At 46.9% G+C, this 9,809-nt stretch overlaps 4 protein-coding genes across 4 annotated transcripts; 2 read left to right on the forward strand and 2 right to left on the reverse strand.

Moving 5' to 3' along the window:
- Positions 1-651: 651 nt before the first annotated feature.
- On the forward strand, positions 652-1,752 carry I302_105466 (uncharacterized protein; the record flags this gene model as incomplete). Its single annotated transcript, XM_019195324.1, has 1 exon — positions 652-1,752. One exon carries the CDS (start codon positions 652-654, stop codon positions 1,750-1,752), a length of 1,101 nt encoding a protein of 366 aa, XP_019043037.1.
- A 161-nt stretch (positions 1,753-1,913) lies between these two features.
- I302_105467 (uncharacterized protein) lies at positions 1,914-3,080 on the reverse strand (the record flags this gene model as incomplete). The annotated part of the gene is made up of 4 exons (XM_019195325.1): positions 1,914-2,039; positions 2,138-2,226; positions 2,599-2,755; positions 2,943-3,080. 4 exons carry the CDS (start codon positions 3,078-3,080, stop codon positions 1,914-1,916), a joined length of 510 nt encoding a protein of 169 aa, XP_019043038.1.
- Positions 3,081-3,518: 438 nt separating this feature from the next.
- On the forward strand, positions 3,519-6,803 carry I302_105468 (uncharacterized protein; the record flags this gene model as incomplete). Its single annotated transcript, XM_019195326.1, has 6 exons — positions 3,519-3,965; positions 4,035-4,491; positions 4,546-5,705; positions 5,768-6,310; positions 6,382-6,666; positions 6,765-6,803. 6 exons carry the CDS (start codon positions 3,519-3,521, stop codon positions 6,801-6,803), a joined length of 2,931 nt encoding a protein of 976 aa, XP_019043039.1.
- Positions 6,804-7,138: 335 nt separating this feature from the next.
- On the reverse strand, positions 7,139-7,777 carry I302_105469 (uncharacterized protein; the record flags this gene model as incomplete). The annotated part of the gene is made up of 1 exon (XM_019195327.1): positions 7,139-7,777. One exon carries the CDS (start codon positions 7,775-7,777, stop codon positions 7,139-7,141), a length of 639 nt encoding a protein of 212 aa, XP_019043040.1.
- Between the last annotated feature and the right edge of the window lie 2,032 nt (positions 7,778-9,809).

A 9,809-nucleotide genomic window follows, 5' to 3' on the forward strand; every position in this document is an offset into this window, starting at 1 on the left:
TACATAATTGGAGACCTTCCCACATGACCGAACTACCTGTCCAATCCATACACGTGTATGGGCGTTACTATCAGCACTCAAGCTCCTGATGGCTCCAATGCTGTAACTTAATGGCGCTCTATATTGTGCATGGTAGGTGGTCAACGGATAGAAGACGGTACTGCATCGGGATTTCCTTAAGTGGCTGGATCGATGACTTCTGTTTCTATGTCTTTCTTAGCAGTAAGGTGGTAGCATGACTAAGTAAATTCATTTTCGTGTATATAGAAATAGGGTCTGCAACGATGTGACTTCATGACAAATCGTGAGAACCGGGTGACAGACCAGTAGTCTTCTGGGTGACAACAGGGCCACGATGGATTATGTCTCCTTTCCTTTCTTTGCGCCTCCTTTCGGGTTTGGGGATAGGTGTCACCCTGTAAGTGTCCGGTACTGATCTCTCGATCGCGGTGCGCATATGGAACGGGTGGCGAGTGAATCCGTGTGGTTCACGGACTCCCACATATCAACGATATCGCGCATCAAAGCATAGATATCCCAACTTGGCTCTTTTCGAGCCTCATTCCCTAAAAGCAGGACCAACTCGAAAACCCTTTCTATCCTTCAAAATTGGCAGCTGTCACCCAAGTCCCACCAACTGCCTGTATCATTATGAGCCAACCAAGTTCGTCCCGTCTCGATCCTCGGGAAACGTATGAACCATCCGCGTATCAGTGCAAATCCCCTCCCACGTACAATTGCGAACCCGTAACATATCTCAAAACCTCTTACTCCAATTCCAAAGCGGGGACAGCCCACTCTAAAATACCAAAGCGGGAATTCAAATCGATACGGGAAGAGTTGAGATTACCGGGATACAAAAAGATACTATGCAGCCACGATAATCAAGAGTTTGAAGAGCCTTATAATATTGTTAGACGATCTCTGGTTACTCCCATGTCGGATATTCCTGATAAATTTAAACCCCCCGATGAGGCCAATGGGAGTTTGAGAATCGATGATGAGTATACGTGGGATGGTCAACTATGTTTACATACCTTGAAACCTTTTCGATGCCATTCTGGAAATTGTCTGGTATGGACCGATAAGGATTTCACTCGTATCGTGAAAACCGATTCCCAGGGCAGGGACCAGTGGAAGATGAAAAGCAATGGTGTAACCGTGTGGGACAGTCGGCTCGAGCCGAGAAGGGAGAAATCCACTTGGAGATGTAAGAGATCTAGTCGATGTAGACGATATGTCAGAAATGACTTGATTGTGAATGACAGAGAAGATTCAAGATTGATGGATTTGGCAAGAGAATTTGGTAATTTCAAGTTCAAATCTAGTCTGTACGTGTATAGACCTCTTTACCGCGAGGCACGACCAAGCAAGTTATACTCGAAGGATTTCAATCGTAAGCTCAATCCTTGGATTGCTCAGCAACGTGCTGCAATTGGGAACGAAATCGACGGACCACTGAGCGGACCGCAATCGCAATCGATGACCGATTGTAGTAGTACTGCCACTTGGAGTGATAGCTTCGACTTACATGCCGACGCGATGACGCCAAGAAGTGATAATACCGTGACGCTCAGTGTGATCGAACAAAATCTACCGATTGAAGAAGAGTCTCGGGAGCAGATATACGAAGAGATCATACGAGAAATTGATGATTATCGGTCGATGAGTGAAGAATGTGGTACTGGATCCTCGTACGATTCGCACCATAACGATGATGATGATAGCCAGGACCAGAGTTGGGTCAGTTAGCGGGACCCATGTCCAGTCTTCAGTACGAGGAGTGTGATTACCGCAGTTAGTGATAGACGTATTTGAATATATCACTCCGAGTTTAGTTCCATATATCATGTCATATGATTGTTTTGATTTCTATCCTTCCATTACACACTCTACGCTACATGACGAGCAGATTATTTAGCAAGAGCAGCTTGGAGACCCTCGTACACTTCAACTTCAATTCTAGCTTCGGCCTTTTCTGATTCGGGAGCGGAAGACGAGAGCACTCGGTTGGCATCGGCGAGACCTGATCGGATGTTCTGCAGACAGGTAATCGTCAGATCAGTACACCGTATTTCTCGTATGGCCATGTGGGAAGTGACCCCCTTTTAACCATCTGAAAAGATCTGTAACTCACCTCTGGGGAGAAGTTGTCAAGAGGGTAGGCTTCGACAGCGTTAATGGTGAGGGTGTTGTTTCCGTGGACGGTAGCGAAACCGGATGAAACTAGAGTAAGACCAGGCAATTGTTAGGACTTGATCGCGGAAACTTTGACTCCATTGTGATTCCTCCGTCCCATCTCCACTCGGTCGATTCACCGAGCATTTCCCGTCAAGCGCTATTCCCTGTCCATTCCATTGGTTGGCTTTACTACGTTGGTTCTTTGTCCCTTGTCATGCCACTAGCCTACTTTTATTTCCAAACACCATGGTGTCTCCCTGTGTATGCCTTGTTGCGTCAATCCTTTGGAATCTAAACCTCCTTCAAGCAGATTCTGCTTCTAGTACCTCTCTCGGCCGATACAAGCTATTTCGCCATTCTAACCATTCTACCCGTCGTTCTGCTGCACTTTGCCCTCCAAAAGTTCCAAACACTCACCGAACCACTTCTTTCCAGCTTGACCGTTCTCCTCGATAACTTCTACAACACCAGCTCGGAGAGCTTCGACGGAAGCGACGTGGTTGGCGAGAACACCCATGTCACCGGTAGCGGCTGGGATGTTCACTTGGATGACACCGGCTGAGGAGTAGAGGGACTGTTGTTAAATGGTTGATCGGATGAATATAACGACAAGAGTCGGGTGGGTTTATGTTATGATAGATTGAGTTATCGATGATAAAGTGTTACGAGGGAAATGACGAAAACATCATTGTCAGTTAAGACGTCCTCTCCCTCATCATCAAATCACCCGTGTTACAAGTAGAGAAGCACGATCAACCCACCTGATGAGGCAACACCAGACTCAATTGCAATTTCCCATCGGCACCAGCAGCTTCAGCGTAACCTCTTCGGGCCATTCGAACGGCCGAAGCTTGTCGAGGGAGAGCTCGGAGGGAAGAAGTGAGTCGAGAAGCGAACATTTTTAGGTGGTTTTCTGTAGGATAGCAGGTGAGCGAATGGTCCTGCGGTGGGTGGGGTGACAAGTAGGCTTACAAGGATTGATGGTGGTAGACCAGGTAATATACAGTATTCGACACTGTTAATGTTGAACCTCACATCCTCTGCAATCCAACGACGACAACCATACAAAGGTGACAGTGAGAGAACAGCTACTGTCACAGCCAATGGACGATCCGAATCACCGCGGATATTACCAATGTGGCACTTGCAGCTCCCTGCTAAATGAGCATTCCACATAAGTTTTTACGGTACGGTGACCTCCACCTGATCCGTCCTTGTGTTTCTCAACTTTTTTGGATTTTTGAATTTGGGATACAGCCAATATAGAACCTGTTATATCTATCTTGGAGGAGACATCTGTAGTAGATGCCGATATCAACATATTCTGTCGAGTCACAATGGCAAGAGGATCACAGCCCTTCTCAGCGTCAACCTCAACAGGTAACAAGAAGAGCAAACCCATCAGCTCAGCAAAAGCAAAGAGGAGACAAGACCCATCCAACGCTTATACGTTCTTACCATCTTTACCTAAACGACACCGAACATCCGCGGCTCAATTATCAGTATCCAAAGATGAACTCGAATCTGCAGGACCATCTAGAAGGAGAGATAAAGATTCCGATGATGAAGATGAAGATATGCAAAGTAGGATCAAGAAAGTAGCGATGATGATTGCCGATGATGAGAACACCGGCGAAATCGATAGCGATGAGTCTGATATTGATTCGGATGAAGCTTGGGAATCGGATGGCAGTGATGAAGAGAGATGGGGGGGTGTGTTTAGAGAGCTGGACAAAGGGAAGGGTAAGAAGGGGAAATCAAAGGCGAAGGAAGTGGTCAGAAAGGTTGGTCTAGCCTTGCATTGGATTCAGATCAAGATATGGAGTCGAGCTGACTATTACCTTTCCTCTTAGCCCGCGAAACCCCTCACTGTCAATCTCGATGAAAGTGATGAAGAAGAAACCTCCAAGTCCAAGGGAAAGGGAAAGAAAGTCGCCGGAGCATCATCGCCGATAGACGAGGACGATGAAGATGACGAGGAAATTAGCGATGAAGATGATGAGCTAGACGAGGATGAGGACGAGGATGAGAAGATGGCGGCAGAAAGTGAGAATGATGACGAAGAGGATGATAGCGAGGAGGATGAAGAAGAGGGATCTAATCTTGAGCTTCCCTTCGATTCGGAGGATGAGGACTCTGAGAACCTTGATGGCCTCGATGCTTTCGTCGACTCGCTTGCTTCGGCTGATAAGAAGCGGAAGGCGGGTGGCGAAGAGGGTGACGCAGAAGAAGGGTCGAAGAAACGGAGGGTCTTGCCTGTAGTTTCGGGTCCTGGTCTCAAGGATAACGGTGATCTTGCACTTAAAAACAGTAAGTATGACACTCATCAACCTCTAGCACATAACTGAATTTCTATCCCACTAGATCAAAAGCTCGACCTCTCATCTCTCATATCGTCACATCCCTCACTTTCTGGAGCATCTGCTCTCCTTCCTTCCAAATCCGACAACAAGACTTCCACCTCCATACTAAAACAAGGGTTGGTCTCAGCGCCCTTACCGACCGTCGTACAAGAACGATTAGACCGAGAAGCAGCATATGAAAAGACCAAGGAGGAAGGTCAAAAATGGGCTGGTGTGATGAAACGAGTCAAGGAAGCCGAACACCTGTCATTTCCTCTACAACCTGAACAGCGAGGTGGTGTAAAATCGACCAACGAGGTTTTAGCAGGATTCAAACCTGGAAATAAACTTGAATCTGCTGTTACAGCTCTACTAAACAAGGCGAACCTCACAGAAGATAGTATGACTAAGAGGGAAGATCTTGCACTAGAAGCTCAGGAGATGACGCTGGAAGAAATCAAAGAAAGAAGGGATGCGTTGAGGTATCAGAGGGAATTGATGTTCAGGGCTGAAGCGAAAGCTAAGCGAGTGGCTAAAATCAAGTCCAAGACTTTCAGAAAGCTCGCTAGGAAACGAGCTGCCAAGGAGAACCCCGACATGGATCTAGAAGATCTAGAAAGATTGGATCCGGAGGCTGCTGCTGAGCAAAGAGAGAAACTCGAGAGGGATCGAGCGAGGGAAAGAGCGACGTTGAGACACGGCGCGAAGACTGGAAGATGGGCTCGAGATGTAGGTGGAGATAGTGCTGAATTGGAAGACAGAAGAAGGGCAAAGGAAGAAATGCTCAATATGAAGGAGAAATTGCAAAGGAAAATCATGGGTAAAGACGAAGGGTCAGACTCTGAATCTGAATCCGAAGAAGAGTCGGGCGAAGATGAGGGAATCATTAAATCTAGAGCATTCGATCAATTGGCTGCGCTAGACGCCAAGAACGCAGCTGATCTGGAAACGAACGGTAAAGCTGGAAAAGGATTGATGCAGATGGCGTTTATGAAGAAGGCACAGGAGAGGGAGATGAAGAAGGTTGCGGAGACTGAGGCGGAACTGAGGAGAGATATCGAGATGTTCGGTGAGGAACGTGGGAGTGATGATGACGAGGATGATGATGAAGAAGAGGAGAGACCTAGTATGTTGAGAGTTGGTGGTAACGAAGGGAGAATGGTATTCTCTGGACCTCAAGGTGTAAGTTCGTTGCCAGATTTCAAGCTGAAAATCTGCGCCTCCGCTGACAGTATCGTTTACAGACTTCTGCTCCTCAAGAGGATCTATCGCCGGAACCCGCTCCAGTCAAACGACCCTCGGCCCTATCCAGACCTCGTGAACCCACTCCACCCATCGATGACCCTCTGCCAGACCATAACCCATGGTTGACCTCTACCTCTTCAGCCGGACCATCCCGAAAGCGAAATGCATTAGTTGGAGCAGCCAATGCCAAGGCAGAAGACAAAACTACCAGAGCATTGAAGAGGGCCGTAAAAGGCAAAGACGCTGAATTGGATGACGAAAAAGTCGAGATATCCCTAGAAGCCAAATCGACTGTCAACGGTAAAGGGAAGAACAAGAAAGCTGCTCAACCTGTCAGTGGAGATGCGGGTGGAAATAGTAGTGAAGATGAAGATGAGGAATTGATGCCTATATCTGGCAAGGGTATTAAAGCTTTCAAACAGCGTGATTTGGTTGCGCAGGCATTTGCGGGTGATAATGTGGTAGAAGAGTTTGCTAGAGAGAAGGAGAAGCAGGTTGAGATGGATGCACCGAAGGTTGAAGATACTTCTTTACCTGGATGGGTAAGTTCTATCCTATTTGACCCAGAGTCCATAGTCGGACATGATCGGTAACTGATGTATAATGGTTGTAGGGCTCATGGGGTGGTAAAGGCGCGAAGAAGAAGAAGCATGTCAACCCCAAGTTCCTCGTCAAGACAGCAGGCATCGAACCCACCCAACGAAAGGACTTTAGCAGATCCAACGTCATCATCACCGAGAAGAAAGATAAGAAAGCTTCTCAACACTTATTACAAGACTTGCCATACCCTTACACCTCGAAGGAACAATACGAGAGGAGCTTCAACAATCCCGTGGGGAGCGAATGGAACTCTAGGAGCGGGTTCCAGAAAGGGACTCTGCCTAGGGTCGTTAAGAAGGTGAGTTTGGTTTACCCGTTCTTGGTTGTTCTGTGCAGATCAAACGAGGAGATCTTAATGGGTGGATTCGCTCATGCTGATTTGCTTCGCTTTCGTAGCCTGGAGCGATTATCGAACCTGTTCGAAGGATGTTTTAGAGGCTCTACGAATCTTCTGACTTATGCCAACCAATTCGTTAATTCGCAAGAAGCTGGGCTTTTCGGTATTGTCATCAGTAATTTTTTGCATGACGGTATACAAGCGCGCGAGGAAATAGACAAACTTGATCCAATCGTACACCTCTCTCAGACAAGGGTGTTTGTAGAACTGCTCATGCATCTCAAGATAATTAGTACTTATACTTATGGAATGAAGGGGGTCTGAACGCAAGATTCGAGAGTTGGAAGGCTTTGGACAAGTTAAAAAAAAGGTTATTCATCCATTTCCAACCACATTTGAATGATATGACAGAATCCGCATAGGGTCAGTAAACTCAGCGTTTAATGGGCAAAAATTCGAATCTGGGGACCACCGAAATTGTTTTCGAAACTTCCATAGCATCGCTGTTATGATCAGTCTGATCATCTCCACCTTGTTGGGATCCTTGTCCGGCCGCACCCAGATCAGGTCTATAGGTGTAGACTGAGTTTCCTATAAGGGTTCCTCGAATGAAGGGAACTCCAGCGACGGATATACGGACCATCTTCGGATTGACCGCTTTTTCTTGTGCGAGGATTGATATGATCTGATGATCTTCCAATGCTTCATGTGTATATCTTTCTTCCGGACTTTCGTCATTACACTTGTAGTCGGATAGATTGTCCTGATCAGCATCTTCCGGTCCAAGGTCCAGCGAAAACCCTGAGCAGTCCAAAGCCCGACAATCCGGATGGTGAACAACATCGGAACCCGTATCATCGAAGACTAGGAAATGAGCGTACTTTGCAGAGGGATCTTCTAGCCATTTCTCAATCTCGGGGTTGAGCTTTGCCATTTGATCCTTTGTCCATTCGGGCACGTCAAACACAAGATCGGAATCTTTCCCTTGAACGGTGTCTCGCAGATGTCGCTCAGAACCTAATGAAGGTTCAGCTGAAGGGTGGACAGGTACGGTGAACCCCGCAAACACCATGCTTGGTATAAATTCTACCGAGTCGCGCAAAGTACTATATAGATGAGAGCGAGTCTCTGGGAATCTGTGAAAACCGGATTCGGCCTGACCTGCATTCAATGCCCGTGATCCGGTGAGTCGAAAGATGTACGATACCTTTTGGCGTCCTTCCACTTTCATGTCCGAGGGCTCCGACCAGCCTTCACTGTCTAAATTGGCCGAAGACATAATTATTGGAAAACTGTTCTTGTGGTTAGAGTATGTGAATTCCGTAGCGCACAAGAGAGGTGACTGAAAGAGTGGCAAAAGACAAACGAAAGAGCAATATATATATGCTGCACCGCCAACACACCTATGTACTGTAGCTCGAGTCAGAGTAGCGTAACCGACCTGCGGTGATTTTCAGCCACGGGAAAGCTTCTCTGAAAGGATCTTCCTCCTGATGAGTTTCAGATCATCCCTTGTCTATTTCTCTACTGGGCCTAGACCAGAACCACGAGAAGACCTGAAACAGAAGGCTCTCCCGGTGGCGTTGTTAAACCGGGATTACCACAGATGACCTCGCGCAAAGTTGAGAACATGGATCCTTTGACATCGCCGACATCGCGTACTGCACTCACTCCTGCGCCTACATTTCGGAACTGTTCTATATGTCCAGGATACATATGCATCGATCTATAGTACTCGTGGAGCATTCAAACTTTCGGTCTCAGCCAAACTCTCATGCCAAATCTTGACCACGAAATCGCATTGTATACAGGAAGATGGTGCATGCTTTCAACGACGTATGTGAACACATTTGTCAATCTTTGTGGATTCTGCGAGTTGTTTTGATCAAGCGAGCTTAAATATGTGGTATCAGGACATGGACTCATCTTGCGCTAATTCTGCCACAAGAAGAGATCGAATGAACCAGAAGGATGAAAGAGTTCCTCTCTTTTTGAGGTCATCCATTTCTCTGAAACTTCCATATCGCTGTCATCGATCTCACTGCCATCATCGATCTCAATGCCATCATCGCTCACATCTTCGAGGACCTCTTCACCCATAGGACCCAAGTCGAGTCTGTAAAGGTGGACCGACCTTTCGATGAGAGAGCTCCCATCTCTAGGATCGCGGAATCTGTCCCTTTCGATCAAGGGTTCTTGGTATAAGATTGCTCCAATGTAACGTTTATCGAGGTAATCATTGGTCCGTACATTACTTTCCGAATTACATTTGAACTTGCCATCCCTTGTGGTAATTCCATCTTCTTTCACATTTTCGTCCTTCGGATCGTACGCAACCCACCCTGGACAGTTCGTCCTGGCGCATCGAGGATGGTGAAGGACGTTCGATCCGATGACATCGCGAACCAAGAAATGGGCGTATCGCGAGTACTTCCCCCCATCCTCATTCCTGAAGAAAGAAAGGCTACTCTGGACATCTTGACTGAGATACCTCCCACAAGATCATCAACCAGTTTGTTGTCCGCTGTACCTCTCAGATACCTCTCCACATCCGACACGCCAGGTTTGGTATTGGTATAGATGGGGATGGTAAACCCAGGGAAGGATATGCCGGGCTTACATTCCTTGATGGATATGTGTCCCGGCCGTGATTTGATATCGTACGAACCAATCCTCAACGAAGCGAGATAAGAAGACACAAATGAACGGATGAGGCAGGAAGGCGTACTCGCACATTCAGTAAGAATCGAAAATGGCTGCATAACAAAATATTCAAAGCTTGCTTGAAGAAGGAATCTGAGTCTCGCCAAGGCTCGAGTTCGCTCGAAGAATGTATAAGAGTTTGGACTTCACACACAGAACACTGTAGCTTTCCCCGTCGATCTTAGTTTAGTCTTGCTCAGTCGGTTTCCGCCACTCTTGTTCCGTAGAGCTTATTGCACCACTTGCATGGATACCGTAGTAGGGTTTCATATTCTAAGTCGGTGTAGCACTGACACTCATCATGCATATACATATGTATACCGAAATTAACACGCTAGTTTATTTCGAATCTGCTAGTTTGAATGTTCATCCGTCCTTCATTTCTTACGCTCTCTCTCTGA

The sequence above is a fragment of the Kwoniella bestiolae genome, chromosome 3 (assembly GCF_000512585.2).
Source record: "Kwoniella bestiolae CBS 10118 chromosome 3, complete sequence".
Lineage (NCBI taxonomy): Eukaryota > Fungi > Basidiomycota > Tremellomycetes > Tremellales > Cryptococcaceae > Kwoniella > Kwoniella bestiolae.